General features: G+C 47.5%; 1 protein-coding gene across 1 annotated transcript in view; it reads left to right on the top strand.

Annotated features, from left to right (window-relative positions):
* LOC144800615 (vitamin D3 hydroxylase-associated protein-like) overlaps positions 1 to 26,880 on the top strand; it is a 465,511-nt gene that overhangs the window by 219,903 nt on the left and 218,728 nt on the right. Inside the window, exon 4 of the mRNA XM_078671693.1 lies at positions 20,923 to 21,056. Within this exon, the coding sequence (XP_078527819.1) occupies positions 20,923 to 21,056 (134 nt within the window). The remainder of the gene's footprint in view (positions 1 to 20,922; positions 21,057 to 26,880) is intronic.

Genomic DNA, 26,880 nt, shown 5'->3' with positions numbered 1-26,880 from the left:
GACTGCGTGCAGGGGAAGATTCTTTATGTACAGGAAGATCCTCCTTCCTGAACGTAAAAAACCCAAGGCGTTTTGCTTTTTCCATGTGTCCTGCATAAGGCAGCACACATGGAAAAAGCAAAATCGAGGAGAAATAAAGCATTTCTCCTCGTTTCGTCTAGTTAAGTCCAGGTGTTTCCTGGTTTTAATTTTGGCGCAGCCTCCTATTTACCCTGCCCTTGTAAATAGGAGGCAGCGTTAAAAAATCAATGGGTGTTGCAGTGGAACACCCAACGCAACACCCACTGCCCACCTCTTTCACGTTAAGTATTGCATGAAAGGGGGTATTATTTGCAAAGCAGAGTTAAGCCACAGTAAGTGGCTCACCGCTGCCTTGTACATAAGGCGAAGCCCATATCGCCACAAGAACATCACAAAAAGTGACGTTCCCATGGGGATAGGGGCTTGTAAATATGCCCCAAAAATTGTTAGTAATTCTAGTTTTTCTTTTGTGTACACCTGTGTTTATTTTGTTCGAATTACTGTTTTAATGTTTGAAATTTAAATCCTACAAATTTCTTGGGGGTCCCCGGCTTCCGGTGCTGACTCAATGGGGGTCCACAGGAGTGAAAAGTTTGGGAACCACTGGTCTAGGGCATTCTCTTTCCTTCGTTATGTCTCTGTAGCACCTCTTGAGTCAGATCAGATCCCTCATGAGCTTTTCCCTTGTGCTAACTTCAAGTTCCCCGTGGACTGACCTATGCCACTGTCTGCCAAGCAGCCTGCAAACAGGGCCGGACTGGCTACTGGGCGTTTTGGTGTGCTGCCGAGCTGGGGGCTGATTCCGTTGATGGGGACCTGCGTGTGATGAAAAACATTTGTTTTGCTTTGTTTATTTCGAAGCACACACAGGTCCTCATCAACAAAATCAGCCCCCACTGCAGTGAAATTAGCCCCCAGCTCGGCACCACACCAAAACGCCAGATAGTCAGTCCAGCCCTGCCCGTAAATACCGTGCATGATGCTGCTGGCTTGCTGCTTTCACCAAAAGAAGGAATTTGCTGCATGCAGTCGAAGTGAGAATTTATTGGATTCTAAGTTACGATGTCACCTGTAGTTTAAGATCATTGTTTTGCATATGCAATAAAGTGGAACTATTAGTTCCTACACCAGCGAAGTTTTGAAACCATAAAAGGAAGGCCATCAACTGACTGACACCCGCTTATGATTCTGATTGGAGGCCAGGAGCAGACTCCAGTGCCGACATCCTGCACCGCGCCTGCGCTTCCCACTCGAGTACAGTGACAGACAGGTCTGACATCAATTAAAATTACAAATATCCGGAAAAAAACACCAGAATGAGTCCAAAATAGGGATTGCAACGTTAAGCATGCAGCACTCAAGGTTTGTGCTCCCATTTAGGTAAACAAGTAATAATACGTTTGTCACTCTCTACGCCATTACACTTCTTTATTGCAGCCTAGTATGGTTATGTTAAGCACATGGTGCTTAGATTAGAACATTAAGTCGGTTCAGAGTTTGTAGACAGTGGGTGAATCACCTGTGGTGTATGTCTTTGAGGCTAGGTGCTTTGCTGACTTGCTGTGTTGTAAGCTGCACCGCATCTCGAAGCAGCAGGTGGCAGTTCAAGGCTGCCCCACTCTATCACATCGAATTCATTTTGCGCGCTCTGCAGCCTCATACAGCAGCCAGCGACAAGAGGAAATAAACCCCACTCAATGACTCAGAGTTTAGCTGCCTCGTCCGTGCCATTCTCCGATCAAACAGCACACTTGTGGCTCAGAGAGGCCGGATGGGGTTGTAGGAGGCAGCTCGATTTGTTTTTGGGGCACAGAAATGAAATGGTCACCATAACAACAAGCCTCCCAGGCCCGCCACAGGCTAACTTGTTTCTAGGCAGAGCGGTTTCTCCATTGGCGTAACGAAACTTGAAGGGGCCCCCTGCAAAGCACATGGAGCCCCCTCTCCTCCGGCGGCACGGCCCACCATCTACCACTTTGCCCTACCACCCAGATATCTAGCATATTTGGATTTGAAACCTCCGACATTTAAATGAAATGCCTCTATATTGTCTTTCTTTAAGTTCTAATGAGAAAGTGGGAAACACTCTTACCATACAAACTATGCCTTTTGTAACAATATGTCAAAAGCAGATTATTTAACTGAGGCAGCAATCAGAACTATGCCAAGGATCCTATTGCAACCTCCATCACATTAAGGGTGGCTACAATGTCTGAGGCTATCCTTGCTGACTCCTGGGTGGGCCCCATCCTGCTGACCCCTGGCATTGTGGTGACAGGAGACCTGCTATCTGCCTTTATCAGCCTTAGGAGAGGAAACCATGCAGAGCCCTGTCAGCCAGGAAAAAACGAACTACCTCCACCACATTAAGGGTGGCTACAATGTCTGAGGCTATCTTTGCTGACTCCTGGGGTTGGGGGGGGGGGGAACACTACCTGCTGACCACCATATATTGTGGCGATAGGATCCTCAATCTGCCTTTATCAGCATTAGTAAATGCAAGTATGCTCGCTGAGCCCTTGGGTCACCCCTTACCACACTAAGGCTACAAAATGGACAACTGAGAATGGGCGACATTCCCTCCCTCGACCTTTGTTCATTCTTTCCAACCTTTCTTTTATTTCCTTTCTTATTCTCTGCTTTCCTACTTCCCTTCCTTCCCTTATCACTCTCCACTCTTTCCATTTCTTCCCCTCTCTTCCTTCTCCCTCAACCCTTTCTGTAGCTCGATTCTTCTTTTCCTTCTTTGTTCCTTCTCTTCCTCCCTTGCAGTCTTCTTCCTTTCCCCATCACTCTCTCCTCATCTCCTTGCAAGCTTCCTCCCTTCTCTCCTTCCTTCATTTCTGCTTTACGACATCTCTATCTTTCTTCTAGCTTGTCTTCCATACTTACCATCCACCCTCCTTTCTTCTCTCCATCACTCCCTTTTCCTTTCTTCCTCCCTCCCTTCTACTCTCTTAACTGTCATCTCCCCCCCTCTCCTTCCTTCCATTCCGCTCTCTCATTTCCCCTCTTTCTGTCTTTAAGCCCCCCCACTCCTCTTTTTTCACTCTCACCCTTGTTACGTAGCTGTACTTCTGGCCCAGGTTCATCTGAAGTACAGCAGACACCCACTAAGGGTTTCTCATAAATCATTTAGCAATGTTTTGTTTTGGTCTCATATGTAATTTACAGTTCGATTAATATTAACTTGCTTTACAAACCCTAACATCTCTGTTAACTCATTTATTGATGCCACTTGTCAGACTGGCAATGTGGCTCACATCATTTTAGAACAACGAGAATTTAAGACCGTAAGTAAAGACAGGTGTAAGACACATCCCTGACAGGAATCAATGGCAATTTAAAGAAACATGACTCTAAACTGCTTGATGCACAGCCAGGCAAAAAGACAGCGCTACTTAATGAATGCATGATGTCAATGAGCTACAATGACATCCACACAAGTCTCCAAGGAGCATCATTTAATCCGTATAATACCTCCTGCCTTGAAGGAACTGCACTGGCTTTCCATTAAACTAAGAATTACATTCAAATGAAATGTATACAAATCCTTTCAAGTAAATGGTCCTTTCTATCTTGGTAACTTGACCCCAAATGTAAGCCAGGAAACAACCTGGGGTTAAGCAGCACAAGTCCTCCAATAGTCCCACATTCAGATGAAAGCAGCATGCGGAAAACAGTGAGAGCTCAGGGGATGCTTTTTGGAATTCCTTTCACCACATCCTTCAATTCACCGTCAAACATTCATCCTCAACAAAGTACTGAAGAAAAAGTTATTCAAAGAAACCTATGACCATGAGCAGAAACTATTCAGGACCACCCTTTTTATCATGGCGCTCCTCGCGGTCTGTTGGCTCACATTGTAGCTCCCACCAATATCCATCTCAAATATGCACCCCTAACAGTTGCCCAAGATCGTCTTCAAGCTGAATGTTTATACTGTGAATTCCATCTCTCTCCTACTCGAAGTGCAAAGTTTACTTGGTAGTAGGTTAGGGAATTACAAATTAATTATAAAACAAGTACATAACTAGAACACTAAAGGCAAGTTAACAAAGTGTGTAACTTTTCTTGGAAGCAAATAGAAACTTCCCCCCTAGCCCCATAAATTTAGAGAGTGTTCCCTCCACAGAGGGTGCTAGAGCGCTGTTTTCCTGCAAACGCCAGAACGCCAGAACGCCATCTCGGTCGGTGAAGACGCAGCCACAGTGTGCTTCATGTGTTCCGTGTGTCGTGTGTGCCGCAAATATACAACGAAACCCAGGCTTTAGGCTTCAGGCTCCTAGCTCCGGAGGGTTCCCGGCACCGGCTCTGATCCCAACTTTGACTGTCAGAGCAAGTTGTGAAAGTTGTGTAAGCTGCAGGCTAAGGCGTGCCGAGGGAGCCGCTTTTGGTACTCGCTACATCACAGTAGAACCCGGAGACGCCGCGCTCAATTGAAGCACCCCCGAGGCACCCGCCCGCCGCCCCCCCCCCCCCTCCCCCCCTCTTGTCATTAGTGACTCTATGCGGAGGCCGGAGGCAGAGGAAGAGGTGCAGCGGCGGAGCCGTTTTGAGCAGAATTAACGGTGAGCACAAAAGGGGACAGTGCACCGAATTTCTTCCAGCGAAGTGGGGACTGCTTTGTGCTTGTGGTCTGCTTGTGGACTACTGTTGTGCTCTGTGGCAGACTTGGACCGTGTTTTCTGCTCTCTGCTTTTTTTTTTGTACCACTTTGTGCATACAGCCTCCCGCCCACGATTGAGGGAGGGCGAGGGAGAGGCGCGGCAGACCGCTGCAGGCCACGAATGATCACCACGGACCACTGATGACTTCAAGCGGTGAGCGGTGAGCAATGTGGGGTAATAGGCATTGAGCACTAGCAGGCCCCCCCCGGTGGATTATTAACTACAGCTCATATAGAGCTCATATAAGTACACAAAGCACTATAAAGCACTACACAGCAAACAGAGGCGCTTTATTGCTATAAACAGCGGATATCTATCTAAGGGGCGCCAGAGGTCGTGAGAGTGAACGTGACCCATAAGTTTAAAAGTTTAAAAGCACATAAGGAGGTGCGAGGACAACTGTCTCTGGGTAGGGCTCCTGCTCTACTGCTTGTTGTTGTTTTATTGCTAAACTGCTGCAGCGCCAGCCAACCTCCCTGCCCTTGATTCTGTTCCCTTCCTGACAGCAGCTGACCCTTACTGATTGGGCAGACGGGCTTGGGAGGGTGCGTTCATAGGGAGTGGGAGGAAAGGCAAGGAAGGCAAGGAAGTGCAACAACAACAAGGCAAGGGGAACAGGCCACCCAGAGAGTGGACATCAACAAACGAACAAGGAATTGTGGGTTTGAGGGCTAGAATATTTGTTGTACTCTTGTACTCTTGTACTCTTGTACTTTTGGCGTGAGTGTGGAGACACGCAGGAATCTGTCTTTCCCCTGAACTTGAGGACCCGTAGTTGGCACTAAGGATCAAATAGTACAAAACGCAAAACCAGAATGCGTTCAGGCAAAGTAAGAACAACAGGGACTACTGCCAGACGTTTAAAAAAACTCCAGCAGCCAAATGTGAAAGCCAATATTTCAAGATCAAATCAAACCTTAATTTCTCCGATAGCCAGAATGTTTGCAAAATCAGGAAAAATACCGGACAAGTTTGAGTTCTTGAAAGACCCAGCTGGTGCTCTCATACTCATGCATAAGGATATGGAAAAAGATAATCTACAAACGCCTATAAATCCGATGATAGCCGAAAAGCACATGAGGCAAATTATTGAAAGCACCCCCATAAAAAGAGATTGTGACCTACAAAGGAATGACTATGAGTTCCAAATTAATGATCATGATATCCTAAATGTAACCATCACTGAGGATTCAAACAATGTCGACCTAGCTGACTCAAACGCTCCAGGAACGCTGGAAAAAGAAAATCTACTAAGTGCCAACAGCATGATGGAGTTAAAACAGACAGTAATACCATTGGAAGTAAATGTAGAAATTAGGAAGAAACCTCAGTCTTATAAGGATGATAGTCACACCGAACACAACAAATTACTCAAACATAAAGATTACGGAAATCAAGAAATGTTGAAAATAGGGCAAAATAACTCCACAAGAGAGGAGTTGCTCTCAAAGGCAAATATCATTCATAAAACAGATTCTTCTTCTTTATTAGATCCTATAAATGAAACTCCATTGGAAAACAACCCGATCGGAACAAAAATGCCAACGGTCGGATTAAAATGGGATCTATTCTATCAAACATCAACGCTAACTCTAGAGGCACTAAAACACCAATCAAATAAGATGGACATTCAGATTGATCTCCTCACCATGATGGCATCATCAGTTGCAGGGATAGACAATAAACTCGCGCAGCTTAATAATCTGATAATCAGAGTCCAAAATGATAAACAAAAAATAGACATGGAATGTATCTGCTTGCCCCTATTGGAGAAACTTGCAGTAATACCTGAGGTCCTGCACACTATAATAGAGGACACAAAAAATGTGCTAAAGAAAGAGATTGGGCACGAACTGGGTATAAGGAAAAAAAAGGATGGGGATATAGTTAATATGGAGGAGGTTAAAATTACTGCTAAAAAGAACAAAGAAGAAAAAGCAGTAGTAAGGTTGTCAGAGGACAAAGAAGAAACACATGATGTAAGTGACCCTTTATCTGTAATCAACCAAAAGAATGTAATGCATGATGAAGATATAAATACAGCAGAAATAGGAGAATATGACTGTAAGAGGCAAGACTCAAAAGGTTATACTATGACAAAAAGGCAAAGGAAAAAATTACGTAAGTCAAGAAAAAACCAAAAGTCTAACTACCAAAAAAATGAGGATAAAATAGAGACCAATCACCAGGAACAAGAAGAAACAATAAAATCTGATGGTCTAACAAACAATAGAGTACTGAAACAAGAAGAAGAAAATAGTAAAGAAAGAAAAAGTCCTCCGTTGTCCATCAAAGAACCTAAGAAAGTATTCTCAATATTCATACAAGAGCCACCACAGAAACCACTATTACATAATGTGGATAAAAAAAGTCAAAATGAAATAAGATCATATGAGATGGCTAGAATGAACCCCCCTTGTATAAAACAAAACAGAATTGAGAAAATTGAAGCCCAGGTGAATGACTCTAAACAGGATCATACGAATGGAAACTCTCAGTCACTAAAAACAATGAGTAAATCCTCCGACCAACAAGACGGGCTTTATAATGGTAACATAGAGCCATGTTTGATGAGAATCAAGAATGATGAACCTAGAAGGAACTCTGAAACAATAGTTGAGCACAAAATTAAATCTCCTCTTTGGGATCAATTAGTAATCGAAAAACGAGAAGGAGAAAAAACAATCAAATATAAAACAACCCAAACAAAGGATTCATCACGTAAAGAAAATCAAGTGGTAGTGGAGAAAATTCAACTGATATTTAACCCTGAATATGAATCCAGAGGTAGATGCGATACTCTGAATAGAGGGAATATTCTCAGATTATTCAAATCAATCCCAGCATTAAACAATATCAAGAATGATGACATTAACTCCATTGAATTTATTGCTAATAAGAACAGTTCCAAAGAAAGTACACTGGTAACGGTTAATTCGATGACAATAGCAGATCAAATACTAAAAGAAATTTCAACATTTAAGGCTTGGGGAATAGTTATTACAAAGCAGGCCCCGAAAGTGTATCCAATCCCGTTCACCAAAGAGGCAAACTTGGTCCTAACAGAGCAAAATACCAAACAAAAAGGAACTATACTTAGGAATGCTCGGGGTAGATCCATTAGCACATCAGGAGCGGCATCCCCACCTACCTTGAAAGATATTCCATCAGGAATAAATGAAAAATGGATTGTGCAAGCCCTGCATAACAAGGACGAACAATGAAGGATTAAAAAACCAATTTTTGAATTAAAAACAGCTAAGTTGAGAATGTGTTCGTGGAACATAAATGGAGTAGGGTCCAAACTTTCTAACTCGCAAATAAGATGTATACCCACAACATGTCAAATCTTATTTTTACAAGAAACCTGGGAACTCCACCCGTTTGCACTGAATGGATATGTAGGTTACTATGAAAATGCAATAAAAAATCATAGACATGGTCGAGCAAGTGGGGGGCTAGCAACCTTTGTCTCCTGCAGCTTGCAAGTAGAACATGAAAAAATTGCAGCTAATAGTAAAAACATTCTTATAGTAAAAATGAAATACAAAAATACTGAGCAACATAATAGGTCAATAATTTTGATCAATGTATATATCCAACCAACAAAAGTGAGCAGGATGGATATATGTGCCACCATTAATACTATACTGTTGGAACAAATATTAAATAATCCATTAGTAGACTATGTGCTGACTGGGGATTTTAATCTGAACCTATTAACACCATTTATAAGGGATGATGTAACACAATCCCAGGACCAACAATGGTTAATACCGCAGCAAGAGCAGCCTGGCATTTCGAGCATTAAGAGGAGAAATCATATAGGGACAACATTCGTTAAGGATATGGAAGCGCTGGGTTTGCGAGTCCTTAATGGACGATTTAAAGATGATAGTCCGCCTGCAAATACATATATAGCCCATAATATAAGCTCCAGAATTGATTATACAATGGTCTCATTGAATATATTTCAGAATATAATCTCTTATGGATTGGTTAAAGTTGAAGACAGTGACCATTGCCAGCAGATAATAACCACCAATATTACAAACAATATGAATCAACAATATCATACTATGCCAGGTCTTACTGGAACGATAAATTATAAAAAATTAATTTGGACCAATTTCAATAAGGACTGCATGAATGAAAAAGTTGAAAATATTATAAAGAGTTGCTTCACTGGCAATGGGAATGAGTCAGCCGTTGAACAATGGGTGGAATTTACCAGAAAATTAGTGAAACCCCAATCTCGGACTAACACAAGCAATATGAGGTTGAATAAGGATGCTGATGAAAATGACTCACACATGAATCTCCCCTATACAATTACAAAGTTAAAAAGAGCACGGAACAGGCTCAGAAGACAACAAAATTCCAAAATGACTAGTGAGGAGACCCTGAGTAATTTAAAAACTTTGAACCAGCACCTCAAGAAACTTATATGGAATGAGAAATATCAAGAAAAACAGGAATTATGGTCCAAACTATTACACGCAAGTAAACAGGCTAATGCGAGAGAATTCTGGAAAATCATAAACAGATTAGTACGGCCAAGCAAATTGGTAGTCTCGTCGTCAATAACCGAACAAGAATGGGTAACTTTCCTAGAAAAACATCTAAACAACAATGGTGCAGTAAAAATCGCTGTGAGTATGCAAAACAGCTTTATAGCCAGTGATGAGATGCAAGAACAATTTGTAATGTCTAAAATGCATTTGATAAGATTGATTAAGAAGCAGAAAGATGGAGCGCCAGGACCAAACGGGATTCCATTTGCCCTATATAAAGAAAATCCTGATTTTTGGTCGACGTACCTAGTAAAGGTATTCAATGAAGTGATAGAGACGGGAAAAATCCCTGATTCATGGCGAGGATCTTTAATCTCTCCTATATATAAGAAAGGTAATTGGTCTCTTGCAGAGAACTACAGACTCATTACCTTACAAGATACAGATGCTAAACTGTTTGCTGGTGTGCTTTTAAACAAACTAAATGAATGGGTAACAGAAAACAATATTTTACCAATGAATCAAACTGGATTCATTAAAGGGCTTGGAACAATGACAAACATCATGGCATTATCGCTAACAATTGAAAAATCACTGAGAATAAAATTGCCCTTATATCTATGCTTTGTAGACTTTAAGTCTGCTTTTGACTGTGTGCAAAGAAATCTACTGTGGAAAAAACTTTTTGAAAAAGGCATCCCGGCCGCGCTACTAAAACTTATACAGTTGCTGCACAACAAAACCTGGGTGAGAGTAAGGATGGGAGATGGTCAGACATTATCAAAGGAAATTCCTGCATTGGAAGGGCTGAAACAGGGATGTGTTCTGGCCCCCCTCCTTTTTAATCTATTTTTAGGAGACCTATCGGTCAACCTGAACGATCTTAATGCACATCCCCCTAAGTTGGGGGGAAAATTGATATCCAACTTGATGTATGCGGACGATGCGATCCTATTAAGCCACACTAAAATAGGTCTCCAGCGTTTAATCAACAGTACACTCTTGTATGCAAATGAAAATGGAATGGTTATTAACGAAACCAAAACAAAAATCATGGTGGTATCCAGGAACAAAAATATGAGACAAAAAAATAAATGGTACATGGGAAATAATCAACTTGAACAAATAGAGGTGTACAAATACCTGGGGGTACTGTTTGACCAGAAGGGAAACTATCTCCTACAGAAACAGGACATCCAAAGGAAAGCCAACTCACTAACAGCAGCATTTAAGATAGCACAAAAATCCCTTGGAAGTTTAACTTATGGCCCACTATTGAAAATCATAGGTGCTAAATTGCTCCCAACTATTACATATGGAAGTGAGGCATTGATGGGTAAGGATGCGGCACCAATTAATAAGGCACTCTCTAAAGTATATAGATCTCTCTTCCACCTTCCTAAGAATGCTTCACCAGCACAAATAAGACTAGAATTTGGTTTGACCAATCAAGAGTTAGCGAGAAAAGGTCAGTTTATTAAAATGTGGTATAGGTTTAAGAATGACCATGATAATCAAATTTCACAAATACTCTGGCAAGAAGTAAATAATAATAAAAAATCACTTGCTGGGAGATATCTTCATGATGCACTAGAGGAGTTTTCATTGATGCCTATATGGAACAATACAATAAACAATGGATCGTTCAAAAAAATAGTGAATCGAACAACCAGTTTCTTATCACTATTATATGATAAAAACATGCTGGCAAAAAGGAAGCACGCGTGGACAGTAATAAATGGATATGAAAAAAAGAAAGTGCAAGAATACTTGGAGATACCGTGGTCTGAGAAAAGTAAACAATTTTTCATGAATGCAAGATTTGGAATTTTGCCAGGCCTCAGTCACGCTCTGCCATGGAAAAAATTTAACTCCAGTTTATTGTGTAGACTTTGCAAAGGTGGAGAAGAAAATATTGTCCATCTCCTATGTATCTGTCCTGGCCTTAGCAGGGAAAGATGTGCATTACTTAAACCTCATTTTAATCTTCGGGCCACAAGAACATGCAGGCAGGCATTGAAAATTTGTCTTGATCCAAATGATATAGTTATGAACGTTGCCTTTGTAAAATTTTTAAAAATTATAACTACTGAATTAGAAAAGTAGATGAGGAAAAAAGCTTTTATGAAATCATAAACAGATAAATAGATATTTAAAAAAAAATGTTTACTATATTTTTATTTAAGTCCAATCATCTCAATTTTAAGGATAAAAGAAATGCTTTCTCTTTTTATTGTATTGTATTGTATTACATAAATTGAAAATGTTTTTGTAATGGAAGTATTGTAAGATTTTAATTAATCAAACAATAAAGAATTACTTATGCCCTCCACATTCCCAATTTGGATATAGATAATTTAAGCCCATGTCAAATTCATGTTCTCCAAATACATCAAGGCTTGCTCCCTGCACATCCTCACACTGGATAGCTATTTATTCCCACCCTTAACATGTGTAAACCCTCTACTAGATCAAGGTTGGGAATGCCTTCCAAACTTTGCAAATAACCGCACACTGCAAGTTTTCCACTATTTTTCAAGGCCCCCCCCACTCGAATGCCCACTCCACACCACTGAGATGTTTGCTCTACCATAAGCAAGTGAAAATTCACGACTTTTGTAAACAATACATGCAACCTGTGGAGCGGCTAAATTAATCTTAGTTACCCAAATGGCTTTTGGTAGTTACATCCTGTGTCAAACAAATGGAAATATCTCACAATTGACTGATTAGCCATCCCTTAGTTTCTTGGCGTCAGTTTGTATCTGGAAAATACCCAAACAGTATGCACTTCGCTGGACTATTGATTAATGAATATGAGGCTTCTAAGGACTCCGTGTCTGATAATCAGTCTTTACCCACCACATGTTTTCATTTAAATTATGTGTTGGGCTTTTTTATTTCTCATCCACAAAGAATGAACGAGTTTTTTCTGTGGGTGGCACATTGTAGACTGAATTATCCCTAGACTTTCCCAATAATTTTCGGCAGATGATGAAAGGTGGAGAAGGTAGGTTAATTGCACAGGATAACACAATGTGGTCAACTGTGAACGTTGGGATTTGAACCCTGGTTCTCCGTTCACGCTGCGTTCTTTTTCTATTTTCAAATCCCAAACATCTCCAAGCAATGCATCTGTCTACTAGCTGGCAGCGCAGCAGAGGCAGGCAGTTCATCGCGCGGTGCGCGCTGCAGCTTACAGTAAAAAAAAAAGCTCATTATTAACACACGCCTGCTGCGGTATGTACTGCCGCTGGTCAGCTAATTCGGGGGAGGGACTAGGACTCTGGCACTGTGGCTGTACAGCATTCGTCAGGAGTTGTGGTGGGTGTAGGTGGGAGTAGGACGACTGATGTATGTGCACCTTTCAGGGAAAGCAACATCCCTGGCTTTTTGAGGCCAAATGCTTGTACAAGTAAATGTCTGTGTTTAAATACGCATCTATACTACTATTATAAAGAGAGAACTCTGTCCTTTGAACCAGGTAAACTCGAAAAGTACACCACCAATCACAACACCCAATACAGCGTTGGAAAGGGGAGGTCCAGGAGATGGACATAGGCTATACATTTGGGCAACATCTACATTACAAAGTGAAAACAATATTCGGGGTAAAGTAGTTCCTTGTGAGCGTTCTTCTGCTGTTAGGGAGTAGCATGGGCGTGTCAAACTAAACCTGTGGGCGGAAACATTGCCAGAGGGGCATGGCCCATACAACGTCACTCGCTTCCAGGGGCTGCGAGCTTCAGGCACACAGAGCGCAGCAGGCACACAGAAAACACTGCAAGTTCAGTAACACAGAAACTCGCTGCATGAAGACAGAAACTTGCTGCAACATTGAAGCATCTATAGAAGTAAGCGATAGTGACGGTGGGCACATAAAGAGCGTGGGCGGGTGTAACTTACTGAGGGAGGTGACATAAACAGCGTGGGCGGGGGTTTGAGGGACTTCGCCATGTGTAAGTAAACGGAAAAAACATTCACATATGCCATGAATGTAGAAATTGATGTGTATTCACCTCAGGCAGACACACTCGGCGCATCAGTTCTGTAACTAGGCCTTATAAGGGGCGCGGCTTCCATCAACGTCGCGGCTTCCATCAACAAGAGGCGTTACATAGGAAAGCTACATTCATGGCCCGACTATTGCTATTACATACGTCACAGCCTTCACGACGCCATGCAAAGGGTTCCCTAAGGAAAACAGACACAGACTCGACACTCCTGCTGCTCCCACTGCTGGCCACTCTGCTGAGCGTCTCCTGCAGCGGTGCTGCACCCAGCCCCCTTCTGCCCCGGACAACGTCGGGACGGGTTGCTAGTCTATTTATAAGTGTGTGTTTGTAATCTGTGCATTTATGTTTCCATCTCTGTGCGAGTATGTGCCTATTTAAAAGTGTTTGTGTAAGTACCTGTGTATGCATTTGTGGGCATTATGAAATGTATGCGTGTGCCTGTTTGTTTGTATGCCCCTGCAATTTTGTGGTTGTTTATATTTTTATGTCTGTTTCTCTGAGAATTTGTGTATTTGTGTGATTGTGTGAGGCCATGGACAGCCTTGGCCGGGCCCGACTAAGGGTGAGCTGAGCTGGGCCGCCCGGAAAGTGGTGCCCCGGCCACCATGCGCCTGAGCCAAGCAGGTTCGGCCTGCACTCTCTGAGTGCTGCCTCTCTGACTCAGCTTTCCAGGCGGGCTGTGAGCTGCAGCAGTGGGTAATTACCGCGGAGGCGGGCTGGCTGGGCCTGGTCGCCCGCCTCCACAGATTCTAGTCCTGGAAAAGGCCTGTCGTATGTATTGTTGTTACTCTACTCAACTCAACCCGTCCAATACTCCCTCTGCAATGTATTCATCGTGGATTGGGGGGGGGGGGGTACATGGGAGGGGGTGGGCTGCAAAAAGTATAATGAACAGAAGAAATCTGCAGTGCAGTGGAGTGGAGTGGCAGGGCCCCATACCAGGATTCCATTGGCCACCACCCACCTCTCTGAGACTCTCCACTCCGACCTCGGGACGGTGAGCGGCACCACCAGGGCATTAGCTCGCCATTTCGGACCACTACTCCTGACCTGACCTGCCCTGCCTCAGAGTCGGACATACTCACCTGCAGCTTCGGAGGCGAGCGCGCAGCAGAAGACAGGGCGAGGCTAGGAGCTAGGACTCTAGTATAATTAACCTGGCACGGCGGCCGCACCCTTCTCTGGAGTCCGTACTGTAGAATGGTGATGCGGGGCCTACCACGTGTGTGCACACAGCTAGTAAGCACACGGACACCAGCATGTACTTAGCCGGAAAGACCCCGAGCGGTCTTCCGCTTGTTTATTTATACCAAGGGGCGAGCCCGCCCCAAGGTTGCGTGTGCGTGCGTGCAGTGAAAAGATACATTGTAGGTGAGAGCCCGGATGGCTCTCTACATCCCTCCTTTATTTTAGTCACTGTCAGCAGGCACGTTTGTAGTCTCTTGCTCATGGAGACGAACAGGCAAAGTCCAACAACCGTTGACTCGGCCTTGGATTGGGCCGCAAGTTGTAGCGACGATCCTGGGTCCGAGGTAGTTCGACAACCCCGGCCGGGGCTGTCCTCGGACCCTCTCTCGCATCCTCGACCCTTGGCTGACTCCGCCCGACCTCGGGGCCTGATGACACTGGCCTTGGCGGAGTGGCCATTCTTGGCGGAGTAGGTGCTGGACCAGAATAGTTATCTAAGTCCATGTTTTCTTGGTCTCCATGTTCCGTTCTCTCAGTTCTTTGACGCACGTCGACATTGTCCAGTATCTTCTTGAAACACGAGGCATTCCTCGTCACGGTTTGGCCATTCCTCCTAGCTGTAATCATAGTCCCTTGCACTCGCTCCACTGTCCACACTTCGGGCTCAAAGGGAGTTCGAAACTTCCACCCAGGATGGCGATCCTTGACAACGACTGTGTCCCCCTGCCGGAGGGCTGGTTCTTTGGCATGCCGATTGGCGCTCGCTTTGATGTTGGTGGCCTGTCGCCGGGCCTGTATGGCCTCAGCGTCCCTTTCTCCCGGCGCCCACGTGCTTGCAGTGGGAATGCCATCCCTTGGAGCTCGCTTGAACAGAACATAGAGGGAGCACACTTTGTCGTTGAGTGAGGTGTCTGCCGATAGGCTCCAAGGAAATCGTCCAGGGCGGCCTCCGGGTCTTCACCGTTATCAACCGCAATCCGGAGCGCTCTGTTTAATGTCCGCATCAGCCTCTCGACTTCCCCATTGGCTTGGGGCCACAGGGGTGTGATTTTCCGATGTTTGATCCGGAGAGCCTCCAAGTAGGCCTGAAACTCTCTCCCTTGAAAGGGGGGCCCATTATCGGACTTGATTTCTTCAGGGAGCCCCATCGTAGCAAACACTCGGTTGAGGACTTTCTTTACTTGCGGGAACGCAGTGGATGCAATGACTTCTACAACAGGGAATTTTGAGAACGAGTCTACCAGCACCAGCATGTGCCGACCGTCCGGAAAACTGCCAAAGTCAATACTGAGTTGAGCCCACGGGGCCTGGGGTGCTTCTTCCGTGAGCACGGGTGCTGGTGCAGGGTCATTGCCCGTGATTGTACACGCGTGGCAGGACCGTATCATGGCTTCCACCTGGCTGTCCATTGCAGGAAACCACACTTTACTCCTCAAACGGGCCTTGGTTTTAGCTATACCTTGGTGTCCCACGTGGGCCAGGCTCAGGGCTCGTTGCTGAAGGCTTTCGGGCATGACAATGAGGTGCCCGCGCAGCACCACTCCTTCATCTCCGATACTAAGTTCACTCCGTATTTGCCACAGCTGTTGTCTGGCGTGACTCACCTCCGGCCGGAGGCACGATGCACCATCGAGAAAATGGGCCCAGCGATTTCCCTCGAGTGCCTCTTTGACTTTCACCAGGGTTTCGTCCGTCGCCGTGGCGTCGCTAATGTCTTGGAGCGACATATTCTCGGGGCACGCCGCTTGGGTGATCAGATGTACCATCTCTTCCAGCTCCTCCCCGTCGTCTGTCAGGGCCGTTGGCGGGGTGACATCTGGATGACGCGACAAGTAGTCAGCGGGATTGTGTGCTCCCGGCCTGAACACCACCTTGAACCGATACCCCTGCAGCTGGACAGCCCACCGCTCGATGCGAGGGGGAGCAAGCCGGGACGTTCCCGCAAAGAGGGGCAACAGGGGCTTGTGATCTGTGACCACCGTGAATTCCTGCCCGCAGAGGTAGAGGTGGAAATGCTGGCACGCCCATTTGATAGCCAACGCTTCCCTTTCAATTTGAGCATACCTGGTCTCCGTGTCGGACAGGGCCTTGCTGGCATAGGCAACGGGCTTCCACTCTTCCGGCCCGTACTCTTGCAGCAGAACAGCTCCTAACCCAACTGGGCTGGCATCAACAATCAACTCAGTCCGCCTCCGAGGCTGGAAGTACGCCATGGTGGTGTTGTCAAGTAGACTGGCTTTGATGGTCTGGAACGCCTTGTTTGCAGCAGCAGTCCAGTCCCACTTCTGATCAGCACGGGTGAGGGCACGGAGGGGCTCCGCTATGTCAGCCAGGTTCGGGATGAACCGGCCACAGTAGGTGGCCATGCCCAGAAAACTTCGGACTTCGGTTTGACTCCGTGGAGTGCTTGCTGCTTTGATGGCTTCTGCCTTCTTAGGATCAACTTTCAGGCCTTCCCTCGTGAAGATATATCCAAAGAAATCCACTGATTCCTGATAGAAGGCACATTTGGCGCGGTGGAGAGTAAGGCCGCTGTCGGCGAGCCTCTGCAGGGTCGCCCTCAGGTTGGCGTGGTGCTCCTCGAGGGTCGATGAGTATACTAGGATGTCATCACTCAGGTTGATCACCCCTCTTAGTCCGGAGAGCACCTCGCGAATGGCGTTCTGAAAGACCTCGGCTGCCGACGAGACCCCAAAGCTGAGCCGAGTGTAACGACGCAGCCCCACGTGCGTCGAAAATGTGGTGATATACCTGCTGGCCGGCTCTAGCTCCAGCTGGTGATAGCCTGAGTTGAGGTCAAGTTTTGAAAACCACTTCGCCCCGTTGAGGTCAGCTATGATATCGTCCATTGTGGGGGTGATGTGCCGTTCACGCTTGACAGCGGTGTTGGGTAGCCTCATGTCCACGCACAGACGTATGGCCCCCGGCTGCTTCGGTTTGGGAGCGACTACCAGTGGCGAGACCCAAGGTGTCGGACCCGACACTTTCTCAATCACTCCCAACTCTTCAAGTTTGCGAAGCTCTTCCTCGACTTGAGGCCTGAGGTTGAAAGGCACTCGCCGGTGTCTGAGAGCGACAGGTTTCACAGTCGCATCGATATGTAGCTTAAACCTTTTGCCCTTGAGCTTGCCGAGGCCCTTGAACAGTCCTGGGAACTCTTTTAACATGAAGTCTGCGTGAGCCTGGTGTACTTGGTTGGCAAAAAACACCAGCCCCAAATCCTCTGCTGTGTGACAGCTCAGGGGGGTGCCCTTTTTGCCCTCAGTGATGTGGAACCTGGTCACAGTGGAATATTCTCCGTTGATCACGGTGGTTTGAATGACTCCACGAAGGGGCATGGGTTCCGTTCCGCCATAGGTGTAGATGCGTGCCGCGGACGGTGCCAGCGTTGGTTTTGGGGACATGCGCTCATACTGGTCCGAGTCCATGACGTTCACGGACGCCCCTGTGTCTATCAGCGCATTGACATTCGTCCCATCCACTGAGACGGAACACATTGGAGGCGGTCGTCTTTTCGTGGATGCCCGGCTCACGTAGGAGACGACATACACCTCATCGTCTTCGTCGTCCTCGTATCTGGGCCGGCGGTCCTGAGCCTCTGTGTCGGGAGGGGGTCTCTCCTGGTCGAGAGACAGTTGTCGGACACGCTGGGTCACAGTTCTGGCGCGCGGGCCTGCTGCCCTGAACTTCCCTCCCCGGCAGACAGCAGCGAAGTGATTCATGCGTCCACACTTGAGGCACGTCTTGCCTTTGGCACCACACGTGGCCGTGGAAGGGTGGTCCACACCACAGTACCCGCATTGACTGTCCCGTGGCGGGCCACCTCGCGGCCTTGCTGGCGGGAATCTTCTTTGGATCGCATCCACCCGTTCTTCTTTGATGGCCGGGGCCCTTGCCCCAGACGGGGCGATCACCGGGGTGCGCAGTGCGACCTCCATCTCTTCCGCCCGGGCATCCGACAACTCGTGCGACCTCGCCAGTACGAGGATCTCGTCTAGGGTGATCCCTGGCTGTCGGAGGATCAGCTTTCTCAGTAGCTTAGATTTGCAGCCGACGATGATCTGGTCCCTGATTTCGTCGCGAGGGTTGGTGAAAGGACACGTGCTCGCGAGCCGTCGGAGTCGAGTGTAGTACATGTCGACCGATTCGGAGTCCAACTGCCACGCGCGCTTGAATTTAAATTTTTCGAAATCATTGTTCAGCTGAGGGTCAAAGTGCGCGTTGAGGGCCGCGACCGCGGCGTCATAGTCATCCTCGGCTCCGGTGTTCGGGAGCGATTCAAATAAGTCATAGATCTCCTGACCCCCATAGAGAATGAGGAGCGACCTCTTCACTATACCGTCGGTCTCCCTTGTGCCCTTGAAATACAGATTGAGGCGTCCAACCCATGCCTTCCAGCGGATGGCCGCCGTTGCCGGGTCAGCTGATTCGCTGAATGGTGGTATGGGCGCTGCGCCAGCGTGCTGATGCGCGTGGGGCGCGGGCGCTGGGGGTCCTGCTGGGGCACCCGCCCCAGCTTGGGCATGGGCCTGTGGCTGGGCGGCGGGCGCAGCCGGTTGCTGCTGAACAGCTTGCTGGGGGGGCTGGCCAGCCCCGTCTTGGGCCGCTCCTGGCGCAACTAGGCTCATGGCGTGGCGTCACTCTGTCTTTGATGGTGCTTTCCGGGGTGGTGGCCGCGTGAGGCGCAGGGCAGGGGCGTAGGCCGCGCTGCGTGTCGAGGCGTTGTATGGCGTGGCGCAGGAAGAGTCAGCAGTGGCGAAGATGAGGACTTCAGGGACCAAACGTGGTGGCAGAGTCAATGATGCACGGCCACAATTGTGCCACTGTTCATGAGTTTCCCTCTTGTGTTGGCCAATGCTTGTTTAATATCACCCCCTGTGTTTCAGGCAAGTCTACGTCCTCCCTCGAGCTCGTGAGGGCAGGGGCACAGCAGGGGGCCTGGCGCCGTGTCTCCGCGCGTGCCACAGTACTGGCGCCTCATGCGCGTCGTCGTCGAAGGGCGGGGGCGGACCCAGAGCGGGCCGTCTTGCGATGTGCGCTGGGCCTCTCCTCAGGCCTGCAGCCTGCAGGCGCGCCTCCTCTGCGGCGACAGGCGGAGCGTGGCAGGCAGGGGCCGCGCAAGCGGGGCAGATGAACACTCACCCGCAGGATCCGCAGCAGGCCGCACGTCGGCTCCCGCCGCCTCGAGTCCCGCCAGCTGAAGGCGCTCCCTCACGGGAGACGCGTGGGCGGGTCTCAAGCGCACGGGAGGCCGGGACAACACAGCGGCATGCACCGCAGCGTGCGGCAGGCGTCGGGCAGGCAACCCGGGGTCCCAGGCACACGTGGATCCAGGAAACACCGGCCTCGTCGCCAATGTAGAATGGTGATGCGGGGCCTACCACGTGTGTGCACACAGCTAGTAAGCACACGGACACCAGCATGTACTTAGCCGGAAAGACCCCGAGCGGTCTTCCGCTTGTTTATTTATACCAAGGGGCGAGCCCGCCCCAAGGTTGCGTGTGCGTGCGTGCAGTGAAAAGATACATTGTAGGTGAGAGCCCGGATGGCTCTCTACATCTACTAGTGTAAGTCACGCACACTTTTAATTACAATGCGCATGACAATGGCAGGCATTAGTCACCAGCCCTCCCCCCCCCCCCCGCCCTGAAGACCGCGGCACCGCGCAGACACATAGACATTTGCGCGCCGCCACGCCCACGCACCATTTAATTATGAAGAGCCGGCCCGGGCGCGTACTGTGCACCAACTATTTAATTAATTTATTAAGAGGCTCAGAGTCAGGCGTGCGCACAACACCATAATTAATGAAGAGAGAGGGCGAGGCTTAGAAGAATCTGTTCCTGTGAAGTGCCCGCCACTGTTTAATTTATGGGGACTGACTTGGGGAGGCCTCAGCCAGGCCTTGCGCGCTGTTAACTTGAGCACCATTTTGTTTGCGAAGACTGAGGCTTGCTTGCAGCCATCTCCCTCAGCTGAGAGCGAGGGGGTCCCCGGAGCGCGGGGGCTGCGGCCCCTGGGCTTCACAGCAGAGCGGCAGTGCACAGATTAAGTGTTGTGAGCGAGGATACTTTTTAAAGTGCCGCATCACGCATGCCAGGCCACATACTTGATGGATCATCCCAAAACTTTCTATGCACAAACTACTCAAAAAGGTGCACCTTTTTGCAACTTTTCATGGAGATTCATCAAACTGTGCCAAAGTTATTAGCAACACAAAAATGCTTTTCCTTAGGAACGGCTTAACTAACTATAACTACCTAGCGGCGACTGCCACTAAGTGTTGATTTATATATATATATATATATATATATATATATATATATATATAGCGCTGTGCATGTGTGGGGAATATGGACTAAGAAGTGCATCTATATGAGAGGATGGCTGTTTCTTGATGTGACTTTGAAATTTGGGTCCAGCATATGTGTTCATTGAGCAGATTGTTGGTTTAAGGTTATAAGGTTATTTCTTAGATACTATATTAATACATTTCCTCATTTTTTGTTCTAGGGACATGACTCCTCTATGGGCCTAGTCAATTTCCTCGACCATCCCTCATCTGAAGACTGTGTTGTGGTTCAGGTTCTGAAGAAGCAGGGCGCTGTCCCTTTTGTGAAAACAAACATACCACAGTCAATGCTAAAGTAAACCAAGTGTATTATTCTTTTTGAAACAATTCTCATATTCTCAAATGGAAACATTTCTGAATTATATGCAAAATTCAATTTAGAACTGGATCCCCCTTTTTTGTGGATTGTGAAACACCGCCACCGTGTGGCAAGAACCAGCAAGTGTCCCAAATGATTACACATTTACTAAATACAGGCTCTCTACATGTTCCCCAGTCCTGCAGAACACACCTGTGCAATGTACTTTATATTTCAACTTTCCACTGACTAGAACATGATGTAATTTTGTCCACAGTTCTTGTTTTCAATACGCCTGTCCTTGATGCCCGTTTCTGTTGATTTGTTTCTTGTGTGAGTAGGACACATCCTCCCCAGTGACGTTTGGGAGGCTGATCTGGCAGTCATTCCAGAGGGAGAGTGAGGAGATACTGCAGACCTGTTTGTCTAATCTTACTGACCATTCAATACTGGACGCCTTTAATTTCGCCTCAGTTTTGTATGCCTATTGTAAGTTAGCTTTGGCAAAAATGCCAGGTTGTTCCCGAGTACTCTCTTGGTGCTAGGGGTGACTTGGAAGGACACTCCACCTTGTAACGCCATCTGGCCAGGCGTGGCAAGGGGAGATAAAGGAGTGAAGTTCGCTCAGAGGTCTTCCACCCGGAGTTTAACCCAGTGTATGGTCTTGTCATTCTCTGCTCTCGGCCGGTGGACCCACAACACATGCAGGTCAGCGCACTGCCACTATTCAACAAGCTCGCCGACCCAGCCACTGCCTCTCCCCGATGGAAGATCTGGATTGGGTGGCTAGACAACTACTTTGTCGCGACCAGAGAAACAGACAGCACGATAAAGATATCACTGCTGCTTCATTTCGCAGGTGAGGAAATGTACAAACTTTTCGCACATCTGCCAAACACAAGAGCGGATAACGACTGCAGCGCTGCTGTCAGAGCCCTTGATGCATACTTTGACCAGCAACTCAACCCAGACTATGAACACTTCAAACTCTGCCAAGCCTGCCAAAGAGAAGAGGAGTCTATGGGAGCTTTCTACACACGCCTGCGAGAACTAGCCAGCATTGTGCATGGCCGACGACCAGCCTAAGGAAGTGAGAGTACAAGTGATACTATGCTGCAGTAACAAGACCCTAAGAAGCCTCCTCCTTCTCCAGCCTGAAATCCCACTTGAAGACATCCTCGTCCTGGCGCAGTCACATGACTTGTCAGACACCAGAGCAGCAGAGATGAACATTGCCATCAGCCAACAGCCAGAAAGACCAGTCACAGTAAAGACCGAATGTGCCGATGCAATCCGAACACCCGTAAGAGGCAACTGGAGAGTGCACTACCTGGATCCTAATGTGGATACTGAGAAGAGCATCCCCTGGAGGAGTGCCCAGCCCAAGGACTGACCTGCTTCATGTGCGGCACCCTCAATCACTTCGCCAACTTGTGCAGAGGAGGGCCAAGAGGCAGAGACGCACCAGGAACACTACCACCATCCAAGTCTGTGTGGCAACTGTTCCTAGAAGACACAGAAACCCCGAAAAAGTCCAAAGCTTAGCAACACCACCATTACTGCCTGGAAAACTCAACCCTCCGATGATGAAGAGGAATGCTTCCTCATATCGTTTGCACGTAACATAAAGCAATGAAGGTGTCCACAACAGTCATGCGTAATCGAAGTGCCAGGATCCAGTGTCAAAGCCCTGATCGACACCTGCACATCCGTCAACTTAATGGGCATTCAACACTACTGGCGGCTTCACCCGTGCCCTCAGCTGTCCCCAACCAACGTAAAAATATTCAATTATAGAAGATAAACACTGCAACCCCTAAAAGGCAAAATGACCGTCCAGTTAAGAGCGGAAGACTAAGATCACAACCATATTCCATGTGGTCGACAGAGAGGCTGACACCTTGGTAGGGAGCCACACAGCGCAAGATTTAGGCCTGGTCACCTTCGCTTATGCTGTTAAAGCGCTTCAAACTTACTAGGTACTAGACCTGTTTCCGCAACTCTTTACCGGACTTGGATGCCTGAAGGGACCCCCAGTCAAACTCCACATTGACAAATCTGTCAAACAAGTGGCACTCCGACACTGCCGAATACCATTCCACATGAGGTCCTTCGTCGAACAGGAGCTGCACAACCTTGAATGACAAGGAGTAATAGAGAAGGTCACTGGTCCAACATCATGAGTCTCACCCATGGTGATCGCAGAGAAACCAAAACAGCCGGGCAAAATACGCTGTACATATTTATTTATTTATTAAGTTTATATAGCGCGACAGCTACCCGTAAGGGTTTCCCGGCGCTGAAAGACAATTGCAGCAAAATACAACCCAGGAGAATTATTGGACAAAAAGCCAGGTCTTCACGGCTCTACGAAAACGGATGTGGCAGTTCTCCATCCGCAAAGCCAAGGGAAGTGAGTTCCAAAGTCTGGGTCCCAAGGTTGCGAAGGAGCTGCCACCCATTCTCGAGAGTCTGAACTTAGGTATGCAGAATAAGTGTTGGGACGAGGAGCGAAGTGAACGGGCAGGGATATAGGGTGTAACGAGGGCCTGAAGATAAGAGGGGGCAACTCCAAGCTTGATCTTGTGCATAAAGCACAGTGCCTTTAATTTTACACGGTTATCAAGACTGAGCCAGTGAAGCTCCCTCAGGCTCTCAGTAATGTGATCCCGTTTACGGCAACCACAGAGAAGCCGTGCAGCAGCATTTTTAACCAATTGGAGACGGCGTATGACTGCCTTGGTAGACCCCAGATAGAGCACGTTACCGTAGTCCATAGAAATGCACCTACCCAACCAAGCTATCAAAAGGAAGACACACATAACGCCCACGATGAACAACATATTAGCTGACCTTAACGGCTCTAGATTGTTCTCCAAGCTGGACCTCAACGCTGGATACCACCAACTAAGGCTAGTGGATGAGAGCCGTTACATAACAACGTTCTCAACACACATAGGATTGCGCTGATACAAATGGCTGTACATCGGTAACTCATCAGCTGCCGAGGTTTTTCAAGATGCAGTCCGAGAAACCCTATCCGGTTTGCAAGGGTTGTTAAACATCAACAATGACATCTTAATCCTCTCATCATCCATTGAAGAGCACCACAAACAACTGGGAGCAGCTCTGCAACAATTGTCTGACCATGGCATCACCCTCCCCAATGACAAGTGTTCCTTTTTTTCAAAACTCCATCAAGTTCTTTGGCTATATGTTTAACCAGGAGGGAGTTAAAGTAGATCCGCGCAAGTCCCACACCATCAGCAGGTGCCAACCACAGTATCCGTAGTACGTAGCTTCCTAGGCATAGCCACCTACTGCAGACAGTTTATCCCCAAACTGGCAACAGTGAGCTTTGACCAAAAGGATGCTTCGTGGAAGTGAGGGTGAGAAAAAGATGCATTCCCGAACGTCAAGGAAGCACTGCTCAGCCAAATACCATGCTTACTTTGACTCAACACGAAATCCAGAAGTACTCGTGGATGCTAGCCCTGTGGGCCTTGGAGCAGTGATCACGTAAGAGGTAGAGCCAGGATAATGGGTGCCCTTTGCATTTGCCAGCAAAGCCCTCACACCTACGGAAGCGCGAAATTCTCAGATCGAGAGAGAGGCGCTGGCAATCAAATGGGCTTGCAGACATTTCCACCTCTATATCAGAGGGCACACCTTTTGTGTAGTCACCGACCACCAGCCGCTCGTCCCGCTATTCCGAGGCATAGCTCCACAACCTCCAATTAAAATCGAAGGCTGGGCAATCCAGCTGCAACACTAGCAGATGGAGCTGGTGTACTGCCCAGAATCGAGGAACCCTGCAGACTTCCCTCCAGGCGTCCACCAATTCCAAGAGAGGGAGATGTTGACAACTCCGTTAAAATGGAACAATAAATGATCATGGTATCACAGGGAGCATGTCCCCATGCCCTTATAATAGAGGAGATCAGCACAGCTACCAAAAGGTATCCATTCCTAACCAAAGTCATGAAGTCCCTATGCCGAGGCACATGGCACAACTTCCTGCTAGATGCCAACAACTGGTGCGGCACAGATAAGGAGCACCTGGGGAAGATATGGAGGGTGCGTGATGACCTGAGTGCTACGGAAGACAGCCTGGTGTTTCAGGGGTCTCGCATCGTAATCCCCAAGAGACTGCAAGAGTGGGTGTCCATCCTCGCCCACGTAGGTCTCCAAGGAACAATCGGAATGAAGTCTCTGAATGAAAAGATCTGGTTCCCAGGATTAGAAACTGCAGTTGATGATTTTGACGTAATCTGGCAGGACTGGCAGCATCCCACAATTAAGAACCCCTGGCACCAATCATCACAGAGGAACCCTGCTTGACTACCTGGTCCCGGACTAGCCTTGATTTTGGAAGCTTTCCAGACAAGAGAGTGACTGCAGTAGTTATTGACAGCTATTTCAATTATCCCATAGTCAGTCATAGAGTCTACAGCTTACACTAACATCACCCCAGTACTGGAAAGGACGTTTGCCTTATTAGGGCTACCCCAGGAGGTAAAGATGGACAATGGGCTGCCATTCGAAGGGGAGACTTCAAGGACCTACTTGCATCCCTTTGGCATGCGACATTGCCGTATCACCCCGCAGTGGCCCCAGGCCAATGATGAAATGGATCGCTTTATGAGCACGTTGAACAAAGTGTTGTGAATTGCTGTGGCATAAGGTACCAATACTGAGACAGCTCGGCATCGGTTCCTAAAGAAATACTGACGAACCTCATGCTGTACCATGCAACGGTCCCCTTCGTCCTTGATGCTCAGCAGACATAGGCAGAACACCATCCCAGTGTCCAGTTAGTGGTCTCCACCGCCATATGAACAAGCCTGCCACGTCCAGAGCAGTAAATGCACCAGCATGAGATGACGTGCCAAGACTCTACAGCTCATACCAGGTAATCCGGTGTTGATCCGCAACCGCCGAACCGGATGAAATTTCAGGACACTCTTCGTACCAGAAACATGGACAGTCTTGCGTATAAACAGGACTGCAGTAAAACGCCAAGCTTTGGAGAAGAAGTCACCAGGAGCGTGTTGTGATTTCGGAGGGTGGACCACCCAAATCAGGAAATCACAGCCAGGCTCTGAAAGGTCCTCCATGGCTGGCCCTCAAGTTGAGTCAACTGAGAGAGGTGAAAACTAGGACACCTGTTTCCATCCCAAGCTGGACAGCCAGGACGAAAACAGTTGTTCCAATTCTTAGCACTATAACTTGAGGCCGAACCCACAGCCAAGTCAGAGACTGAAAGACTTTGTTTAACTTTTTAGTTGCAGTTTTATGCCAAGTTGGGAAGGTATTTAACAATCCTAGCACTGTGATAGTGGTGCCAGGAGTGACACTGAAGGACACTTCACCCCGTAATGCCCTCTGTTATGTTATGTTATGTTCATATATATTTTTAAAGCGCTCGTACGCCCGTGGGCTTCATGGCGCTATCGAAGAGGGTAGTATAAACACAACATAATACTCTAATGGTAGGCCTGTTTGAAAAGCCAGGTCTTTAGGGTCTGTCTGAATATCAGGAGATCCTGGCTCTGTCTGATCGACAGTGGTAGGGAGTTCCAGAGGGAAGCCGCTAGGTGGTGAAAGCAGCTGCAGCCCTGTCATTTCCTTTTAAACCGAGGTACAATTACTAGTGCCTTGTGAGCGGAACGGAGGTTCCGTGAGGGGACATATTTTGACACTAGCTCCCTGATAAAATTGGGGCCTTTGTTCTGTAGAGCTTTGAAGGTGATGCATCCGGTTTTAAAGGCCACTCTTTGAGCTAACGGAAGCCAGTGTAGCTTTTCCAGGCCAGGTCTAA

The sequence above is a fragment of the Lissotriton helveticus genome, chromosome 1_2 (assembly GCF_964261635.1).
Source record: "Lissotriton helveticus chromosome 1_2, aLisHel1.1, whole genome shotgun sequence".
Classification (NCBI taxonomy): Eukaryota; Metazoa; Chordata; class Amphibia; order Caudata; family Salamandridae; genus Lissotriton; species Lissotriton helveticus.
This window is presented reverse-complemented; position numbering and strand designations above follow the sequence as displayed.